At 36.2% G+C, this 23,285-nt stretch overlaps 1 protein-coding gene across 1 annotated transcript in view; it reads left to right on the top strand.

Annotated features, from left to right (window-relative positions):
* The window catches only part of CRPPA (CDP-L-ribitol pyrophosphorylase A), a 310,974-nt gene that overhangs the window by 127,625 nt on the left and 160,064 nt on the right, over nucleotides 1–23,285 (top strand). Inside the window, exon 6 of the mRNA XM_021689627.2 lies at nucleotides 17,376–17,473. Coding sequence (XP_021545302.1) covers nucleotides 17,376–17,473 — 98 coding nt within the window. The remainder of the gene's footprint in view (nucleotides 1–17,375; nucleotides 17,474–23,285) is intronic.

Raw genomic sequence — 23,285 nt, 5'->3', positions numbered from 1 at the left:
TTCTCATGTTGTATAATTCTTTTCATTCTATTTTGTTCAGCTTGATTACTTTCCATTTCTCTGTCTTCTAGTTCATTAATTTGTTCCTTTCATGTATTGAGTCCTTTATCTCTGCTATGTTATTCCTTATCTCTTTAAGGGTCTCACTTATGTTTTCCACTGTTTTTCTCAAGTCTAGTGAGAATCCTTACGATCCTTGCTTTAAATACTTCATCAGGCGTGTGACATATCTGTTTCACTTGGATCTCTGGCCATGGCCTTACTTTGTTCTTTCATTTGGAATAAATATTTCTGTCTTCTCATTTTGTCTAAGTCTCTTTATTTTAGGAAAATCGGCTACATCTCCTGTTCTTGAGGATAATGACCTTAGGAAGAAGAAGTCCTGTAGTGCCCTTCTGTTCAGTGTTTCCTGTTCCCCAGGGCTTGGTGTTTCTAGAAGTGTCTCCAATGTATGCTATGTGCACTTGGCTCTTTTGTCCTGGCTGCTTTATCCTCCATTCCAGTTGTCTGCAGAGGCTCTCTTTGTCTGCTATGGGTAGGGTTTGGTCCCTGGCCTGAATGTGGTGTGTTTTAAGTAGGTGTGCTCTGGTCTGCTTGTGATGAGACCTGTCACCACCAGTGCTGGAACCTCACTGATTTGGGAGATGCGGTCTGAGCAGGGATTAGGCTGGCCTTCTGGGGGAGGGGGCCCACTGTGCTGGGATTGAGGCAAGTAAGACTGGGAAGAGTAGTTCTACTGGAGCACAGGGGAGTTAGGGCTTGGTGTAAGCAAGTTAGGCGTAGATGCTGTGCTAGTTCCTGCAGGTGGCCCTATGCTTGTGCTGAGGAATGGGAGAGGGAGATGGTGCCTGCTAGTTCCTTTGTTTCTGGAGGGGCCTGTCACTGAACACTGCCTCTCTGGGAAGTGCTCTGAAATGAGCACATAACCTCCCTACTGTGTACTCCAAGTGCTCTTCACATTGCTATTTATAAGCGGTCTATCCACGGATTGTTGGTTTGCCTTCTCCTTAAGAACAGCTCAATGCCCTCAGGGCTCTATCCCAGCCACATTGGCTGACCTTTAAAACTCCAGGCTTTAAGCTCTACTGGTTGCCAGAAGTCACAAAATTGGTCCCCTCTTGCTTTCCAAACCAATTACTATGGGGATTCAAAACAGCATTTTACTACTTTCTCTGAGGTAAAGAGTTGGATCTGGCCATTGTTCTTTGTTATTTTAACCCTTATAGGCCTCTGTGAGTGAAATTTAAAACAAACTTTTCTAGAGAGTAGCGTGATTAATAAGCTCAACAAGACAATGAAGTTACAGGATAAGTTTATAAACAGCGACTTAACAAAGAAGTTTTTTACTTGGGACACACAAGCTGGTTGAGCCCACCCCTCCCACCAAGCTGCCTCTGCTTCCTCAGATGTACCCAAACCATTTAAGTACTAACAGATGCCACTGGTAGCATATTTTATCTAGATTTACATATGACCTACAGTCCCAACCAAACTTAATATGCTGACAGACCCTATCTTGGCAAAAGCAGTATTCTAAAATTTTCATAGAAAAAAACCCCATGGAATTTTAAAATAAGAGATTGCATTTATTTTCTACGATCATCCTTCATCTATTCTTTTAATATATTTAATTTTGTGGCTAAAGACTGTTTTAAAAAAGTGTTTTATGCTTTCTGGGTTATAATTGTACAAACCCAAGTAAGCTTATGCTATAAAAAAGTCTCATGATGTCTCTTGTCATATGATGGTTTATGTAAACATGGAAAAATAAAAGTGAAAACAAAATAATTTTTAAATGACTTTAGTTAATAGTAGTTGAAAATAGTTAATGTTCACATAAAAATTCATGTTTTCCCAGTCATTATGTAATGTTTTCCATTTGTTAAATTAATTGACTTTGATTTCTCAAATACAACATCTATTGATTCAGAAACTTAGAATTTATTCTGAGTTGAAAAATGTTGAAACATTTTTTCAACATGACTGATAAAAAGGCAATTCTTTTATTAAGCATTTTGAACAGGTAAGCTACAAATCCCCATATGGCTGCTTTTGTTTGTTTGTTTCATACAGTGTTTTAGAAAATCAAACCAGTAGGCAAGCATTTGAATCATTTTGTGCTTATACATTGAAAGTAGCTGAATATACTTGTAAATTGGCTCTGACTGAAAGGAATAAAATAAAATCACATGTGAATAAAATTGATTCAGTGCTAGTGAGAATGAGGAAGACTCATTGTGATAGTATGTGTTTTATGCATATGAAGAAACTAATGCCTTGATATTTTTGTAATCCTTTAATATTTATACTTAATATCATGGTAGTTTAAGTGCAATATATTTTTAATCTTTTTAATCAGATTGAAAGAATGAGAAACTTTAAATCAGGTTTTCTCCATCTGTAACTGGACAATGTTCTGCATCTGTGGTATGTCTTCATCAGGTTTTTCTTGTTAAATACCCAGTGATGGCACCATTTATGTCATTAAACATGCTTTTTGGACAATGCAGTGTGACAGCTAAGATTTACATAGAAACTGTAATTTTTGATGTATCTGGCTTTTGACTGTGATTCTTCATTTTCCACATTTTCACATTAATACGATAACTTCTTTGTACATAATAGTTTTTGTTCTTCACGGTCTTGAAAGTAATACTGTGACTGTATCTTACGTGAATCTGTAAGAACATTTGCGTCAAGCTTTAATTAGTTAGAACAGGAAGGTTGCAATATGATTTAATAGCAGTTTGGTTTCCTTGGAATCTTCCTGTAAAAAAATGTAAATTGGAAAGTTAAATATTTGGGTGAAGATTAGAGAAAGTAAAGTTCACTTTAGTTTTATAATTTCTTTTATTTGTCATTAGATGCTAATTAAGACACAGGGAAGTAAATCTGTCATGTTCAAAAACTTCTAAGGTCACAGTGAGTTATTAAGCAACTAGCTAAATAAGACTTGATAAGACAAAAGCTAGCCAGTTATACTTGACTCTGATGTATGTGGAATATAAAACAACAAAAACTCCAAATAAGATGTTTACGCTTAAAGCAATAATACATTTTGTAAATATCCTGGTGAGTCATTAGACTTTAAAAATTACATTTCCTTCACATTTCTCTTAATTCAGAATATATACTTTGGAAAACAACATATATATATATGCATCATTTACTTGGAAAATAGTAATATGTTACATGTAAAAACATGTGCAACAGATAAGATGTCACATGTCTGCTCCTTACTTGGAGTTGTAAGGTAAAAAACTTCATCCTGTATTCAGTGAGTCACTTAAAAATGTGGTGAATATCTGATATAACAAATCTTGAAAAAAAATCTGCCTATGTACCATTACCATTGCCCTCCAGTTGAAACGTGTACAGTCAACAGTAGTCTTCTCTGAAGACCATTTTGACCTTTTAAAGTGTGTATGTGTGGTGTCTTTTGCCTGTCTCTCTGTACCAACCCTGTTGTCCCCTTGTCCGGTAGACCTGGCTTGTTGGTTTTTTTTTCCTTTATTGATCATATACTGCCCCCTTCTCTAATAGTTTCCTCTATTAAGATGTTTAGGGAAACCTGAGGCCTCTTACTATCTGTTAAACTGAGACAGGGACCTCGGGGCTCAGCAGTGGTGACTCTGTTTAATACTATTTTAAAATCCTTGCTGTGAGACAGAAAATACTCTCAGACTGGCTGTTGATTGAAGGAACTAAACAAGTGAATGGAAGATGACCTCATTTTGAATGGATTAGGGCTGAAAACATCTTTTGGATGTGAATGGTGTTGGATTTGATACAGTTGCTTATTTATCTAAGAACACTAAAATTTTGGCTCAAGAGGTCAGTGTAGTGAATAATGAGCCTTGATGAAGTCATGTTGTTAGATGTTTCTAAGAAAACAAGGCTGGCCTGGATTTTTTGCCCACTTGGTGGTGGAACTAACCTACTATTTAGGTTTGCCTCTACTCGATGATGTTTGAAACCTTGTAAAATACAGCATCTTGAGCATTGTTGAGTCATTACTGATTACTTTTTTTTAATTATAGATTTTATTTATTTGTTAGCCAGGGGAGAAGCAGAGAGGGAGGGAGAGGGACAAGCGGACTCTGCCTGGGAGCACAGAGCTCAACATGGTGCTCAATCCTAGGACCCTGAGATCATGACCTGAGTGGAAACTCATGACTGAGCCACCCAGGCACCCTGAATCCTTGTTGATTATTAATTGCAGGCATATGTCTAGATATTCCTTGGTCCTCTTAATTTGTCATTGGGCCTTTAATGTGGTAGAGGGAAGGGTGCACATGTTAGAAAATTTTCATATTACTGTTTTGCTGAAGTTCAATGGGAAAACCTCAAATTTATATGTGTTTTCTAATCCTTGAAGGAAGCCCATAGATTGCATTTATACCAAAAGGTCCAACGTTCAAGGACAATAAGAGAAACTTCAAAAGATGGGTATATACATTGTTAGTTTTTGGTCTTATTCATAAACTTAAAAAAAATCTATATATGATACCTCCTATTTCCTGTAAAAGACTTTAGAATAATACTGGAATTAAACGTTTTTTGACAACATGTTGTACATGAATATATTTTGCTAAACCATGTACCCTAACCAAAGGTGGCTAAGTTTTAGATGGCAAAGCATATTAAACCAGGGGATTAAAAGCCCTGAAGAAACTCCATTGTACTTAGGATATCACTGAAACTTGAGGGAATTTCAAGAATTTGCCAGATGAAGCTGTGATCTATTGAAAAAAGTGACATTCTGGATATCATGCTAGGGGTCCTTTCATGCATCCTCCAGAGTAGATGGTTGGAATACTGATAATGTTTCTGCCTCTCTGCCTCTATCAACTCCTTGAAGAGCAGAGAAGTTAACAGAGGCAGAGGACCATATTCTGTTGGAAGAACTTCCATGTCTTCTCTCACTTTAATTTGGAACTAATCGTATGTAGTTGTACCATTGGAAAGCCTAGCACAAAATGACAACTGACCTTCTGAGAAGTTGTCCCCTATTTTATATATCTTCATGTGTTTCAGTAAATGCTTAATTGGTTTTGGGATTTGGGACTGTTGTCTCTCCAGTACATTGTGGGCCATTGAGCCAGGTGACTTCTATGTAAAGTTCTACGTCCTGAAGCATCTGCATTAGGGTTCTGTAGGAGAGTATTCTTAAGTCCTGCATGATTAATAAATATGCAAATGAGACTGTGACTTTGATTTTGAAATTTAAAGGTTTACATGGTCTCTATTGTTTGGGTATAAGATGGATAATTTTATTCTGTTTTGGTATAACATGGATAATATTGTTCTGTTGGATAAGCAGCCATTGACCACAGTGTGATCTGTGACTGGGTAGGTATGTAAAAAGGACTTCATTTCTACCATGTTTCAGTGACTCTGAGGTACTATTGATGGCAATCAATATTTTTATACTATGGGGTAAAGATAAATGCTCCCAATATAACTACAGTAGAAAGTTTTATGTTCACTTAGAAGCTTTATTTTTTTTATTTTAGAGAGAGAGAGTGTGTGCATGGTGGGGAGGGGCAGACAGAGAGTAACTTAAGCAGACTCTGCCCTGAGTGCATAGCCCAATGTGGGGCTCGATCACATGACCCTGTGATCATGACCTTAGCTGAAACCAAGAGTGAGATGCTTAACCAAGTGCACCATCCAGGTGCCCCTAAAAGTTTAGAAACTTTTAAAAAAACAATAAATGAGTTCTATATTAAGGCATAGAATTTTATTACAATTGTTCTTGTGTAAAAAGACATAGGGTTCTAGTTCTGGGTAAGGTGGAACAAGAATACTCTACCCTCATTCTCCCACTGAATAAAGCTATAAAACCTGAACAGAGTAAATAGAACAGATATTTGAGGTTATAAATAAAGTAGTAGCAGGTAGAATAATGAATAATATCCAACTTTCAAGTACTACCTAATTGATGGTGAATTTCATGATTTTGTTCCTCTGCTATATACTGACTTGGATCCAGTGAGCCCCAAAGCTGCCAAGTGAGAATTGGAGTAGGCAGAGCTCCAAGAGAAGCCCCCTAACTCTGGCTAGATGAGCAGGAAGGGATCTCCTGATGTTCACATAGTGAAGATAGCCTCCTTTTTTTTTTTCTCCCTACTCTGTTGATTGACTCCCCAAGCAATCCTGTGGCTACAGTGGCACCGACAGTGGCAACAATGGGTACCCAGAGATTCGTAAAATTCTGAGAGAAGTGAACATTGCTCTGGCATCAAGATTGCCGTGGCTTGAAGAGGTGGGGTGAGCACTGTTGCTGTTCTTGCTGTCTTCCTTTTGCTTAACTTTGCATATGGATATAGTCAGGGGACGTGTGTGCAAAGTGGGATAAAGTCCCAGCTCTCTGGTAGAAGTGCTGAAAAGGGATGCAGTATACAGGAGAGACTGGTGCACGAGGATATTACCTAGATATCCAGGATATAATCCAAGATCAGTGGGCATACAAAGAACCGGGAAAATAGAAACTTAAATGGGGAAGGGTAACCAGTTAGATAGTTATGTTGAGATGACACCGATGTCGGAATTACCTGACAAATATTTTAAAGTCCTGATTATAAAAATGGTGAAAATAAGGGGAAATGCTCTTGAAAGATGGAAAGTCTCAAGAAAGGCATGGAAAATATAAAGAAAAGCCAAATGGAAATTCTAGAACTGAAAAAAATACATCAACCAAAATGAAGAACTTACCAAATGGCCTTAGTAACAGAATACAGATGTCAAAGAAAGTTCCAGTGAAGTTAAGACAGATCATTGGAAGATTTTCAATCTGAACTACAGAATCAAGAGGTTGGGTCAAAAATGAATAGTGCTCCCATCTGGCAATGTCATACACTGCTGGTGTTAAGGTAAAATGGTACAGCCAAGCTGGAATACTGTTTAACAGTTCTTAAAGAGAGAAATGTACATTTACCATATGACCCAGCATCCTTGTCCAGTGTATTTACCCTAGAGAAAGGAAACCTTACAACCACATGAGAAAGCTATGAATGTTTTACAGCAGTTCTGTTCATAACCTTCAGAAGTATTTAGCAATACAAATATTGTCCTTTGGATGAATTGATAAAACATGGTACATCCATATAATGGAAGGCAACTGAAAAATGAAAAGATACAGACTGTAAATATGTAAAATAATTTAAATCTCAAAGGAATTCTACCCAGTGATGGATAATATTCTCATAGGGTTACATTTTGAGTGATTCTGTGTGTGGCAGTCTTAAAGAGACAGAACTGTAGAAACAACAGCAAAAATCAAAGTTTTCCCACCGTGCAGCAAGGGTGATTACAAAGATGACATGAGGGATTGAACTGCTTTGTGTCCTGATGTGGTGGTTACACGAATTTATAATGTGTTAAAGTTCGGGAAATGACACAAAGGTAATTGTAGTGCATACCAATGCAGAGAAAGTTAGAGATCAGTGTATCTTCATATGGCCCTGAATGGTAGCAATTCTAAGATGCTGTTTTGATTTCAGGGATGTTATACAGAGGAAACATGAGAGTTTTAATTAATGAAATAAAGTAAGTGTTGCAGGTTTGCCAGGTACTTAATTAAAAGCAATGAAAAAAGACTTCCTATTTCCCCCCACTGTAATGTCATTTTCTATTATAACCTCTTACGCCTTAGCATTGGAAGAGAAGAGTTTGCTAGAAACTGCAGAGAATCTTGTTTACTCCATGAACATGTGATACTATCATTTGACTTGTGTGGCTTCAGTTAAAAAAAAAAAAAAGTGGGAAAACTCCTGAATTAGGAAATTACCTATATTCCTGATAGGTTCTATCAGCATATGGAGTGTTTGAGGTTTTCAATTCTAGACCAGATTGCCTGGTTTGAATCTTGGCTCTTCAGTTTGCTAGCTGAACTTAATCCCAGGCAAATCATTTAAATCTGTATCTGTGAGAAGGACATGATAATTTTGCCTGTATCATACGATTTTGGTTAGAATGTACATTTATTGTAATATTATACATAATATTTGTCAATTACCCAGTGAGAAAACATCCAGTGTTTGTCTGAGTTACTCTGTGGCTCAATTGTTTTTACTGAAAGGGTGCTAGTATCTTTTATTTATTAGTAACATTGCTTTCATGAACTAGAATCTAAAGGACTCTCTATGGTAACTTGAATTTGTAATGCTTACCACCTTGTGAATAAAAATGCTCTTATTACTTGATGCTTTGAGCTTTTCTCTTAACTTACTATTTTTAAAAAGTTATTATTTTTTTAAGTAGGCTCCACACCCAGTAGGGGGCCTGGAACACAAGACCCTGAGATCAAAAGTCAGATGCTCTACTGACTGAGCCAGCTAGGCACCCCTAGCTTTTCTCTTAATTTAAATGTTTAAAACTTTACCTATTGTTTTAATAGTTTGTTAGGTATCCTTATGTGATATACTGAAGACCTTTATCTTGTCTCTTGATCTTATTTAAAGATACTTTCTGAATGAATAGAAGTATGGATGAAAGGACTCTGTATATACATGCAAGTGTACTTGCATAAAGTTTTTACTGCTACTTATTTTTTAAAACGTTTTGCTGTCCAACCACAGATAACAGAAATCCAAACCAGATCTGTAGCTTAAACGGTAATGTGAATATCTGTGTAATATCACACAGATCAAGAATAGAACTTTGCCACTCACAGCAGAGGCTTTTTCTTGCATTTTTATGCAGTTAAAACCTCCCTCCTCAAAAAATAGTAGCTATCAAGATTTTACAGCAATTTCCTCATTTCTTCTGAGCTTTATCACCCAGATTTACATTTCTAGACACTATGGTTTAGTTTTTTTTTTTTTTTAATGACCTGTTAAATCTCACTTACTCTATGGGTTCCCCAACCTTTTATTTTGCTTGCACTTTGTCTCTTACTGAACCCAACCTATTTGATCTGTAGATTTTGTCCTATTTTGAATTTTGATGAGTATATATTCTTGCATGGTCCAATTATGCATATTTCTATATATTTTTTTTGTCTTCTACAAAGTGACAGCTGGCTCTAGAAGCTGAATCAGATTTAGTTTCATCTCTTTGGTAAGACTAGAGGTGGTGTGAGTTTTTAATTAGGAGACATCAAGTGTCTGGCTATCTTTTATTTTCTGATGATAGCAGCCATTGATATTCAATGCCTAGATTTGTTAATACATGGCGGGTGTGTGCAAAATCATGACATTTTAATCTGATTAATTAGTTTTCATGTATTAATTGAGGTGCTTTTACAAACACTTCTCATCTACAGTTTACCTACCCAGTGTATGGCTTACAGAAAGATAAATGTTCATTTTCTTTTTCCAGTATTCAACTGAATGAATTCATTCTGTCATCCTCTGAACTTACCAAGTATCTTTTTGTGTGTGTGTGTGTTTACATAAAGATGAAATGCTTCATAAATTTTTACTGATAATTCCAATTCAATATTGTATTTTACTTCTACCCCATTGAGAATTCTGGTTCTCAAAGATAGTGGAATTAACAGAATTAGAATATTTGTATAATCATTCAGATATTTTATTCAACAGTGTACCCTCTAGATCTCAAAGTATACATACTCTCAACCAAGACTATTTCTGAAAAGAGTTATGTAATTTTTTTTACGTATTTCATTCACTCCTATTGTATTTTCTTGTTTATACTGTATATTTTCAGATTATACTGCCAATTATATACTCTATTCAGTTAATTTTAGGCCTTATTTAGTCATAGTTCTGAAAGTAACTTTTATGCTGTCCCTAAATCATTCTGTATATGTCTCTCTAGTCTTTGGTTGTCTGAGGACTTGAGTTCTAGCACGTTCCTTAAGAAATATTCACAGGAAAATAATTTTCTTCATTCAAGTTTTTAACTGTATGTTTTATACTTGAAAGTCAGTTTTGCTGAATATAAAATCTTGGCTCATAATATTTTCCTTGAATAACTTAAATATGTTCCTTTGTTTTATTGAATAAATTCTGATTATCTTATTACCTCTATTATCTCTATTCTTTTTGTCTAGGTGACCAAGGGAATGAGTTTTTTAAAGTCTAGTAACCTTACTAGAAAATGTCTTGGTGTTGGTTTTTATTGGTAAATGTTTGGAGATACTTATATGTGATATGCTTGAGTGTGTGTGTATAAAAAATTTCAGTATTCTCTTCTTCATGGATTCCTATTATGTTTATGTTGGACCATTTTTACCCAAGTTCAATACTTGTCGCCTTATATTGAATCTTTATTTCTTCTTTTTTTTAATTTAAAAATATTCTTTATTTTTCTTTTTATCTTAAATTATTATCTGTTAATTTTGTACCTGTATCATTACTGTATAATCCTCATTTCGAGAATAGTCTTTTATTTTAAATTCTTCCCTGACTGCTGCCCCTTAATTTATGAGCTTTTGAAATTCTAAATTACATAGTTCTTTAATGTTTGGTTTCATTGCCTTATTCTTTTTTGGCTTGTTATAAAATAGTAGATTGCAATTTTAACTGGTTTGGTAGGCATATCTTTCTGGCATGCGTTCATTATTTTTAGAAGTGTTTTTCTGCTCTTTATTTTTTTATAAAAGCTTTACCCAGGGATTGACTTCAATAATTTTTCCATTATTAGTTGTATTTGCCTTTTTATAAATACACCAGTCATACTGGCTTAGGGATCACTCTAATTGTCCTCATCTTAACCTCAGTATATCTCTTAAAGTCCCCATCTACAAATATAGTCACATTCTGAGGATACTCAGGGTTAGAACTCCCACAGTGACTTTGGTAGGGGACAAAATTCAGCCCATAACCATGTGTCATAGTCATGATCTTAGCATAGAGCCTGGAAACTATTAAGTGTTCAGTACCTTCTTGTTAGTGCCCTGTGTTAAAATCTGGGGGGGTGGGGGTGGGGGGTGATGGGGGTGTTGGGAAATTAAAAGTTAGTAAATTCTAGTTTACTGAGTTTAGGAGTTAGTGATTTTTATGGGAGAGGAAAACTAGTAAATGATAAAATACAAAGTAAAAATTTTAATCAAAGTAAAACAAAAATGCAGAATAATGTGAAAGGAAAAATTTACCCTTTAGGATACTAATTTCACATAGATTTGAGTTCTAGAGCTAAAAGTTTACAATTTCATGGCTCTGTGATATTGGGCAATTTACTAGCTTCATAGACTCCATCTATAAAGTGGGGAGAATAATTCCTACTTGTTATGATAGAGAGAAATAATGTATAAAAGTCTCTGCTGTAGTAAAAAGCAAAGACAATATATTAAAACTACTTAGTATGGCGTGAGTACGTATTAATCAGAATGAATGCACTGACTACTGAAATGATTGCTGCCTATAATGTTTCCCATGATTCTGTTGCTGTATACTGCCTGAACATCAGCTTTGTGAATAGGCTTATTAGAGCCAAGGCACATGTAAATTTCTGTTTCTGAAACTCAACACTAAAAGGCCTTTCCTTCAGACCACTGAAATTCAGTAACACAGTGATTCATACCTAGATATGAGGAGAATCCTGACTGTGTGCTTACATGTGTTTCAGAGAGAGATCTTTATGTATCAGAATTGTGGGTTTGGAGATGTGGGGATACTGTAATTTCAAAAAAGTCTCCCTGGTTTGTTACCTCCCTATTCTTTTTTCCCTCCCACTGCTCCCCCGCCCCCCAAATACATCTAAAACACTGGCCTATGGTTATTAAAGCAGATGATCCTTCAGGTGCACCTTTTTGGAGAATTAGACAATGACATGTAATGGCATTGCAGGTAGGGGGAACGTGTACTTTAGTCCAAAGATCAAGGTAAATCTAGGGAAATGTAAGTGGTATGATCTGGCTGAAGAGTAAGTTGTGTTGCCCAAGGTGTGGGTATACATTTATTGCCTTTTGTAGAACAAAAGGAGGTGGGAATTCTGTGATGAAGACTTGGAAATAATTATCTGTTGAAGTATGCTTAGGATTATTTGCCAATGTATTTGTCAGGGTTCTCTAAAGAAATAGAACAAACAGGATATACAAACACACATACACATACACACATGAGTTGGCTCATATGATTATAGATTATGGAGGTTGGCAAGTCCAAATTCTACAAAGCCAGTGTCACAGTTTAAGCTGTAAGGCTGGCAAGCTGCTGTAGAACCAGGAAGAGCCAATATTTTGGTTCTAAGATCAGTAAGCAGGAGGTTCCTCTCTTAATCCTGGCAAGTCAAACCTTTGTTCTATTCAAATCTTCAACTGATTGGATGTGGCCCATCCACATTAGGGAGAGCAATCAGCTTCACTTAGTTTACCAATTTAAATGTAAACCACATCTAAAAATACCCTCACAGAAACACCCAAATTATGTTTGACTGGATATTTGAACACCCCATTGCTCAGTCAATTTGACATATAAAATTAATCATTACAGTCAATAAAGTAAAATCAAAGTGTACAGTATTTTTGGCATAATTACTCTTGGCAATTATACATATACCTTGACCCTTTAAGAGTTCTCACACATGGGGATGAGACATTAACTGAAAAAATTTGGGCTTACTAATTCTTACAGCTTTTTAATATTAATCTGTAGACTACAGGTCATGTTCCATTAGAATTTTCTCTCTGTTAAGTCACATTGAGTTGTGTGATACCTAGATGCTGTATGTAAATAGAGTTATTCAGTGTAAATCAGACTATGTGTTAAAAAAGATTTTTTGGGGGAAATTACCCTACAGGTTTAGATATTAAAGTACTTCATGTGTCGTAACCATCCTTTTAGGAGGATTTAAAAAAGATATTGTATAAAAAAAAAACAGTGTAGCAACTAAAACTAAGAAGTTAATATTAGTAATAAAGTTGACAGTTCAGGTATGATCTGAATTTAACTCCAGTATTTTTCTAATTTATCTTTAGGTCTTTATTGGGGAGAGAAGAAAGATTGGATTCTTGTAGAGTTTTTATGATTCTGGGAAGCAAAATGATTTTATGGCCCTCCCCCATGCTATTGTATTTATTTTAACCACTAAACATTTCTAAGAAGTGGTTTATTAATAGAACAACAGATTAACATTTCTAAAGGCTCCTGTTATACATATTTTTCTCTCTCAGCTGGGGGTACTAGAATAAGGGTGGAACTGAGGAGGTTCAAGTTATCGGAGCGCTCTTCCCTAGCTACATTCTTTCCCATTCTGGGTTTCCACCTGACTATATTCCACACCAATATAGTCACTGCTGTTCTCTTTCGTTGGTGAAGATATTTAAGTACATTGACACTCCCAGTTAGGGTTGTCAGTGTATGTTTGTGGGATCACTAGTAGAAATCACATGAGGGGGTGCCTGGGTGGCTCAGATGGTTAAGCGTCTGCCTTCGGCTTAGGTCATGATCCCGGGGTCCTGGGATCGAGCCCCGCATCGGGCTCCCTGCTCCGCGGGAAGCCTGCTTCTCCCTCTCCCATTCCCCCTGCTTGTGTTCCCTCTCTCGCTGTGTCTCTCTCTGTCATATAAAAAAAAAAAAAGCACATGAGATGCTTCACCCTAGATCTCATGGGCAAACTGATACGTGAATGATCAGAAGGTATCCATTTTAGTTTTAAGTTCAGGGATGAAAACATGGGACTGTTACTCAAGATGTTTTTCATTATTATACATAATTACTGCATTTTGGGTGAAATAGTAAAACTTGGAAAGGATTAGTGGGACAAAGTTGAGATGGATTTTTAAAAATTTATCTAAATTCAATTACCATATAACGCATTATTGGTTTCAGAGGTAGAGGTCAGTGATTCATCAGTCTTATATAATACCCAGTGCTCATTATGTCATGTGCCCCCCTTAATGTCCATCACTCAGTTACCCCACCCCTCACCCCTCTCCCCTCTAGCAACCCTGTTTGTTTCGTATGCTTAAGAATCTCTTATGGTTTGTCTCCCTCCTGATTTCATATTGTTTTATTTTTTCTTCTCTTCCCCTATGAACCTCTGAGTTGTTTCTTAAATTCCACAGATGGAGTTTTTAAGAAAGACTTTACTATTTGAGAGAGAGAGCCTGAACTTGTGTGCGTGCATGAGCATGAGCAGGGGGTGGCGGGGAGGGGCAGGGGGAGGGGGAGAAGCAGCCTCCCCACTGGGCAGGGAGCCAGAGGACTTGGGGCTAGACCCCAGGACCCTGAGATCATGACCTGAGCGGAAAGGAAAAGTCCCACATGTAAGGGACTGAGCCACCCAGGTGCCCCTCTCCCTTTTTCTTTAAAGAAACACTGAAATAAATAAGACTACAGGGAACATTTGAAGTTAGAGATGGGTCGTATCTTCAGTAGACAAAAAAAAAAAATTGTATTTTTTGTTGAATCCATGTGATCATAACAACAACAATTATGTGAACACTTACTGGGGATTTACTTGGAGCAGGCACTCTATGTAACTTTGGGTATATTAACTCATTTAATCCTCATCAAAATCTCATAATGTTGGGTCCTTTATTCCATGTTTCCTTCATTTCTTTTAGATTTATAAATTCTGTGTAGAAAGTTCGGCTCTACATAGAGATTGATTTTTAGTCTCTATATTTCATACATTAAAATATTGTTAAAATATGAATGTACTATTTATAGAAATTTTTGGCTATTGGATTGGATTCCTGTAGCATTTTAAAAAATTCATGTGGCTTAATAATTTAACGAACATTATTGAATGCCCAAGAATTGCCTTGTATCTGTAATTGATCAACATTGCATGTTTTTCCTTATGTTGGGTAAGAAATGGTTAAATTGTGAACTCCAGTGATCCATGCAGATCAGAGTAGGAATTGGGTGGATTTGAGTTTTTTAAGTAGTTTGACACTAGAAATCTCAAAGGCAATTGACTAACAACACTTCTTTCTCACAATTCAGGGGTTGATTCTGACGGGCAACCGGTGTTGAGAACCGTTGAATTTGGGAACTGATGAAGATTCAATCTAGTGTAGACTGTGAATGACACTGGATAGGTGGAGGATTTTATAATACTAGGGGAAAGGACATATCGGTATGGACATGGACACTATAAAGAAAATGGCAAGTCTGGAATAGACTACTGTGGAGTAAATAACTGGGAATTACAAGACATTGGCAGATGCATAGAAATGACCATGATAAAAGATTCACCTTATTTATTACATTGCCTTGAATCTAGATTCTTAGGTTTTTTTTTTAGTTGATTTTCACTAAATAGAGGGGTGAATTTATTTTTTATCCAGCTTCATTGAGATATAATTGACATATAACATCATGCAGATTTAGGGTATGCAGTGTGATGATTTGAAATATGTACATATTGTGAAGTGATTACCACAGTAAGATTCACACATTCTCCACATCCAGTAGTTAAAATATTTTTTAAAAGATGAGTTTTAAGGTCTCCTACTGTGCATATGTACACGTAGATACACACACACATATTCATGTTTTTTTTATTGTACCTTATTTGTTTTGGGGGGTAGAATATTTTTTATTTTAGTATACTTTGAAACAAAAGATGAAAGAATAGTACACTTAACTTCCATCTGTCTTTTACCTAGATAAACCAATTCACCCCTTGTTTACATATTGTCCCCTTTGCTTTATCATGTCTATACATGTTTTGTCTTTCTTGTTTGGCCTACAGAATTAGGGACTAGTTAGTGGGTGTTTGCTAAATTTATGGTAATTTGTTGTAGAACAAACAGAATAATAAAAATATGCTATGTAACTCATGAGAACTTCAAGAAAAATAATAAATGAGAAATTACAGTAGATATTACAAAATGTTAAAATGAGAGGAAAGTGAATGAAATCTTTTAAAATGAAAATGAAATAATTTAAACTGAACGAAAATATCACAATGTTTGAAATAAAGCTAAGGCTGTGAATTAGAGGAAAATTTAAGGCTTTATATGTAAGTATAAGAATAAAGGAAAAGCTGGAAGTAAACAATTTAAGCATCTTTTTCAAGAAAACAGCAAACTAAGTCTAAAGAGGGTAGAAGGAAGAAAATACTGGATAGTAGAAATTCAAGAACTAGAAAATAAACATACAAGAGAATCAAAAAGCTTTTCTTTGAAAATGTTAATAAAGTTGATAAAGCCTTGGCAAGAGTGATCATGAAAAAATTTCCTTTCTGTGAGGTCATGTTTCTGGAATCTCTTATATGGTTTTAGAAAATTGTAAAGGGTGTCATCATGAAGATTGGTACTAATAGAACATAGAGCTCCAGCACCATATAATATTCTTGATAAGTGGGAGGTGATTAGTAATAGGAGTACTATTAATTGATGATATTGTTCCTATTTTACTTTTATTTTTTTCGATATTGTTAATATTTTAAGTGGTCTGTTGTTCCCAGCTTTGCTTAGAAAAATGATAAACTATCACTATATCAATGTTCATACACACCGAATTATATAGACCTGTCCATGTAAGAAGCAGCTGGGTTAAATGTGTTTTTTATTTTTATTTTTTTTATGTTATGTTAATCACCATACAGTACCTCATTAGTTTTTGATGTAGTGTTCCATGATTCATTGTTTGCGTATAATATCCAGTGCTCCATGCAATATGTGCCCTCCTTAATAGCTGGGTTAAATGTTAATCAAACTAACTTGATTTAGGCTTCTCATTTAAAATTCTGCCTTTTTTCTTTATTCTTCATATAATACCATGCAACATCTTCTTAATTGGCAGCAAAATAGCTATTTCTTAGCATTTTAGATCTGTCTACTATAGAGGAGGACGGCATATCTTTTGAGAGCGTGCATCCAGGGTTAACAAAGGTGAACATTATTAGGTCATATGGCTTCTGTTTTTGAATCAGATCATGTCAAAGAGGTCTAAAAAATTTGAAGAAAATCGGTTTAGCTCTTTTCACTTGGGGTAACACTTAAACAGGTGGGAACTTAATTGTATTGAATTGACCAAATTGAGAGGAATGCCAAGGAAACTGCTGTACTCACCTGGGACACTAGGTGGCACAGTGAGCTGCACACAGGAGATTTCTTCTAGCCTGAGGAGGGGATGTGCAGGAGAGATGGGATTTTATCAGATTCTAGGAGACTCCAAATAAATGTAGGAGGATTGAATTGTCAAGCCAAAGAGCTGTCACTTCCGGTTAGTCCTTTTCAAATGTATCCTAAGCTCGCTTATTTCTGTTGATTACACACGTTCTGGTTAGCCACCTATACAGTGTTGAATACATGACTATTGACTTGGGTGGTAACGGGTCAAGGACTTACCAGTGTGAATTCCAAGTGACTTCACTGCCTGAAGGTAAAACCTTCCTGGTTCCTAGTTGGACAGTTAGGAACAGCAGGTAAGCCTCGATTTTAGCATACTAGCACTTTATTCCATTTTCTGTTTGAAACTTAGTATTTTTTTTCTTTTTTATCTCAGAAAGAATTTCACAACACATTTGCATAGTTATGGACACAAAAGAAGATGAGAATCATGTAGGTCATTATCTTGAAGAAATACTAAAAAATGAATTAAATGTAAGTATTCAAAGGTTGAGTTTCATGACATCAAAGAGTTGAGTTCCACTTACTCCCTGTTTTTGAGCTGATGAACTTCTTAGTTGAATTCATACCTAATTGGGCTAAGGAAATGGAAGAAGTAGTAATAAGTGTGAGGAGGTCCATAGGAATTATTTGTAACATTTACCACTAACGACTTGGATTATTTACTTCTTTGACAACTTTTTGTCTTGAAATGTTTTGTTTGACAAAATGATTTTATTTAATTTTAAGTCATTTCCCTATTTCTATTAAAATGTATAACCATCTATCAGGACTTATGATGAACATGTGATGACCTTTTAACAATATACACAATCAAATTCTACTTAAAAGCTGAAGGAAAAAGTTTATTTAGTTAATTTTATCATGATAGCGCAGTTAGAAGGGGAACGGGCTCTGTTAGGACTGTCTGCTCAGATGGCAGCTTTTTTGCCTAATTTCCTTATCTTAAATTGAAAATGTCAATAACATCTACTTTGTGAAGTTATTAAGAGGATTGACTTTGGAAAGCGTCTAACTTGTAGTAAATTTTTGGTGAAGATGAAACTGTAATAATTAAATTTTTGATGATGAGACAGATGTGTATTAAATTCTACCAGTAGCACTTGGAGCAACAACCCAAAGCTGAAAGAAAATGACCACCATATCCACTGTCTCTTCAGTGGAAAGGTTATACTGTAATCTACTTTGTGATATTGCTTCTATCCGTTGACTTTCTGGACATTTCCCCTTCATCCTTGGAAATTTTCACATCTTGCGCTGTCTGCTTTCTACCTCGAGTTCACCTATTGAGAATCTATTCCTAAATTCCTTTCCCCAGTTTCACTGCTGCATCTTGCAGAATATTTATTGATAACTTTTCACTGTCTGACCCACTGAAGCACCCTTTTGCCTCAAAAATAGTCTTTTATCTTAGGGTAATCTCATTTATTCTTTCTCCAGTCAATGCAGAAGTCAATGAGGTGGGACCCTGAAAGAATATTACTGGAACTCTGGCTATCAATCAACCCTAAGTTTAGAGAGTTGGGTTTTTATACTTTTGTTGAGTACCCAGCTGTTGTATTCTGTGTGACTAATTCCTTTATGGATCTTTCTAGTATTAGACCCTGCAAGAAGTCCCTTTGATAACAATTATTACAGTATTCTCTTTTTATTGCTTCTTTTTCTGTATCTGTTGAATGATGAAATGACATGGAATGTAGGGATACACACAGTAGTACATTGACTGGCCTTGTGTGATTTATTCATCACTCTGGCCTCTCAGGTCCTTACCCTTTTCATTTCCAGTGACCTTCATCTACCTACCTATTGGGTCCAGTCTGCATATTGCCATCATCTTAACTGTGCTGACAAAATAAATACTAAGGTTATTTCTTAAGCTCTGACCACAACATTTTGTCGTTTCATATATTTTGCTAAATTACTCCTGTGCATATTTGAATTTTATAGGAAACTCCAGGTCCCCCATCTTCTCCTTTTCTTTTGGCTACATTTTATTTTATACCCTTCCTTGCTTAGTTTAGATGTCATGTTTTAGGGCTTCAGTGGATCATGAATCTTCTACCGCTATCCTCAATTCCCTTGTCCTTCAAATGCACCCCTTCATTAAAACTCCATGTATTTGTCTAACTTTTCATTTCTCTAAGCCTTGACTCAAACTTCATACTGCTGGAGAAAATTACACAGCAGTGCAGATTGTTGCCATTAAAAAATACTGGTCTCCATTCTCCAGTGGGCAAAGAATATTTTATTTATTTATTTTTAAAGCAAATATACTACGATTGCATAATCAACGCCCATCCTCCTCTTGAATATTTTAAACCTCCTGCACTTTGCTCAAATGCTGAACCCAGGTTTTCTTAACTTCAGTGTTAGCATTTTGAGCTAGATAACTCTTTGTTGTGAGAGCCTGTCTTCTGTGTTGTATACTGTTCAGCAGCATCCTTGGCCTATACCCACCAGATGCCCCTAGTTGTAACAACTAAAACATCTCTGATTATTAGTAAGTGTTGCCTGGATGGGGCAAAATCCTCCTTCAGTTGAGAAAAGCTGGTCCAGTCCCACTATCTTTAACCCCATTGTTAGACACGGTCTTGTCTCCAATTTCAGAGCATAATTACTCACTCCCACATGGCAGCATTCCTATCTTCCTGGCACCAAACCTCCAAAGAATCCTATGTCTGTAGCTGTACTCTTAATAGGACTGTTTCTTCTTCTGAGCTCTGGTTCCCCTCCCTCCTCTTCCCCCATTGCCATCAACATCCCAGCATATTCAAGTTCCTTCCATTAATTGAAACTAAACAAAACAAAAAATCCTCTTAGGTTACCCTGAAGCCAGCCTTGTTTAGAATAATTTAACTTCTCATTTCTCATTTCAGTGTAGCCTGATTTCCAGTCCTACCTTGTGTAGGAACTATTCTCAGCAAGGTCCTCAGTGACCCTTTGGGCAATCCACAGACATTTATCAGTCCTTACCTTGATTTATTGCAGTACTTGACCCTCTTGTCTAATACTTTATTCCAGAAGGAATCTCATCCATTTTTATAATGTCTTATTTATCTGAACCTCCTTTTTTTGTTTGTGGCTTCCTCTTAGTTTTGTTTATAGGATCCTGTTCATAATTTTTAGGTTTCTGTACAAAGGTGAGTGGTTTACTCTGTATAACCATGCTGATGGCTTCACGTATCATCTACTTGCTAGAGATAAAACCATTCTCTAGCCCTGTGTTTAATTATTCACCAGCCTGTGTTTCAGATCTGTAAATTCATTTAGAAGTTCCTCAGACCCTCAAACTTAAATGTTAGTAGTATTTAACATTTCACAAATTCTTGTCTAAAGCAGTTGTCCTCCATCTGCTAAGGTTTCAGCCTCTGACATTTGTATATTTTGCCTAGTTCCCTAAACCTGGTGTAATCTTTCAACCATTCTCTATCTCACCCCTGAAGCAAATAAAATTCCAAAACACTTGAGTTTTATCTCAGTATCCCTCAACTGAGGAATCTGGAGTCTTCCCAGAGCTTAGTGCAGTCTTGATACCAGGGGGAGATTTATTGAATGCTAAATAAACAAATGGATAAATGATCATAACTTGCTATTACTAACTTGCACATTATATTATATATTGTACTATGCTTTCTGTATAACCGATTATTCCCAACTTAGTGACCTTAAATAACAAACATTCACTGTCTCACAGTTTTTGTGAGACATAAGTCTAGGCACAGCACAGCCAGCTGGCTTCAGTTCAGGGTCTTTAATTTGACTGTAGTCAAGCTGTCCTCTTCAGGCGGAGGCTCACCTGAATCATCCATGGGCAAATGGATCTGCTCCCAATTTATGCAAATAGTTGTGGTCAGGCCTCAATCCCTTGCCATGTGGGTTTATCCACAGAGCTGCCTCACAACATGGCATTCAGGATTGAAGGCATGGTCTTTTTGTAACTTGATCTTAAAAGTAACACCCCATCACTTGTGTCCTATTGTCTTCTTTCAAAGTGAGTCAGTATATTCAACCCACACTCAGGAGGGGATTATGTGAGATTGTGAATATTGAGAGGTGGGGGAATTTTTAGTGGGTCTCTTTTAGAAGTTGTCTGCCACGAACATAAATTTGTTACTAAGTTAGAAAAGAAAATACCCACTACCATGGCCATCCTAGTTTCCTGTACATGAGAAGCAGTACTATATTTAAGTCTGAGTCTTCTCTATTAGAAATCATTATCCAACCACACTATAATTCCTTAAATAAATGGAGGCCCAATCTATTTGATATGAAAACTAGTCCTTAGTACTCGAGTTTATCATATATTCTATATGACAAACACCAGAGTTGATCAGAAACATCCAAATAGTTTTCTTTTTTTTTTATTGTACTTTATTATGTTAGTCACCATACATCATTAGTTTTTGATGTAGTGATCCACGCTTCATTGTTTTCGTATAACACCTAGTGCTCCATGCAGTACGTGCCCTCCTTAATACCCATTACCGGGCTAACCAATCCCCCCTCCCCTCTAACACCCTCAGTTTGTTTCTCAGAGTCCATAGTCTCTCATGGTTCATCTCTCCCTCCGATTTCCCCCCCTTCATTATTCCTTTTCCTTCTCCTAATGTCCTCCATGCTATTCCTTATGTTCCACAAATAAGTGAAACCATATGATAATTGACTTTCTCTGCTTGACTTATTTCATTAGCATAATCTCCTCCAGTCACATCCATGTAGATGTAAAAGTTGGGTATTCATCCTTTCTGATGGCTGAGTAATATCCCATTTGTAGATATGGACCACATCTTTATCCATTCGTCTGTTGAAGGGCAACTGGGCTCTTTCCACAGTTTGGCTATTGCGGACTTTGCTGCTCTGAACGTTGGGGTGCATATGGCCCTTCTTTTCACTACATCTGTGTCTTTGGCTCCATACACAAAGATAAACTCAAAATGGATGAAAGACCTCAATGTGAGACCGAATAGTTTTCAAATTAGTGACTGACAGATGGAGCTGACTAGCCAAAACCAACAGCCTAAGGACATACTCTAAACAAGAAATGAGTTTAATCACCTGAATTAAATACAGTTCTATCCAATATAAACCAGCCTAACAAATTTTCAAATTCTAGTAAAGAGTCATTGACTACTTTTTTTAGGTTTTTATGTTGATCATTCCATAGTATAACCCTAGGTGACCTGTTGTATAATCTGATAAAACATCCTAAATATTGACTTAATTTTAAAAGAAATGAGCCCACAAAATAGAGAGATAATAGTCTTAACATATTCTTCACAGCTTCAGAAATAGTTTCTGAGCTTTTACTAGGCTTCATTTCTATATTTTTTTCTTTTCCTTTGCTACTCCCTCCCTCTGTCACTTTTTTTTTTTTAAGATTTTTGTTTGTTGGTTGGTTTTTAGAGAGAACACGTGTGAGCTCAGGGGGTGGTGGGGACCAGAGGGAGAGGCGGCATAGAGAGAATCACAAGGAGACCCCCCCCACCGAGCATGGAGCCTGACATGGGTCTTGACCTAATGACCCTGAGATCATAATTTGAGTCCAAATCAAGAGTTGGATGCCCAAACTACTGAACCACCTAGGTGCTTAACCCAGGTGTCACTTTTGATGATGGAAAATTTCAATTACATACTTAAAAAAAGAGAATATTAAGAATGCTCATGTATCTAGCTTCAACAATTATCAACTCATGACCAATCTTGTTTTCTCTCTACTCATTTACACCCCTCCAATTATGCTGATGAAAATTTCAGCTATCCTATCTTTTCATCTGTAAATATCTCAGTATGTATATGTACAAAAAAGATTTCATCTTTTAAACTATAATCATATAATTATCTCCAAAATATCCATAATTGTGCCCTAATATCTTTACATGTCCAGCAGTTCACTTTTCTCCATTTCTGCTATATATTTTATCCTTTTTGTTTCCCATTTGTTGGAATCATTGTATCTTTCAGTGTACCTTTCATTCTCTTTCAAGATTGTCCACAAACTGGGGCACCTAGGTGGCTCAGTTGGTTAAGCAGCTGCCTTTGGCTCAGGTCATGATCCCAGAGTCCTGGATCAAGCCCTGTATCGGGTTCCCTGCTTCTCCCTCTGCAGCTCCCCTTGCTTGTGCTCTTGCATGCTCTCTCTCTCCAAAAAAAAAAAAAAAAAAAAAAATCTAAGAGTGTCCACAAATAACCATTGGTTTGTATGTCTCTTGAGTTCCTTTTAATCTATAGCTTTTATCTCTATTTTTTTTTTTTTTTTTTTTTTAGTAAACTGTCTTTTAGAAATGCC

This window comes from Neomonachus schauinslandi, chromosome 12, assembly GCF_002201575.2.
Source record: "Neomonachus schauinslandi chromosome 12, ASM220157v2, whole genome shotgun sequence".
Taxonomy (NCBI): Eukaryota; Metazoa; Chordata; class Mammalia; order Carnivora; family Phocidae; genus Neomonachus; species Neomonachus schauinslandi.
Note: the sequence above shows the minus strand (reverse complement) of the source record. Positions and strands in the feature narration are given on the sequence as shown.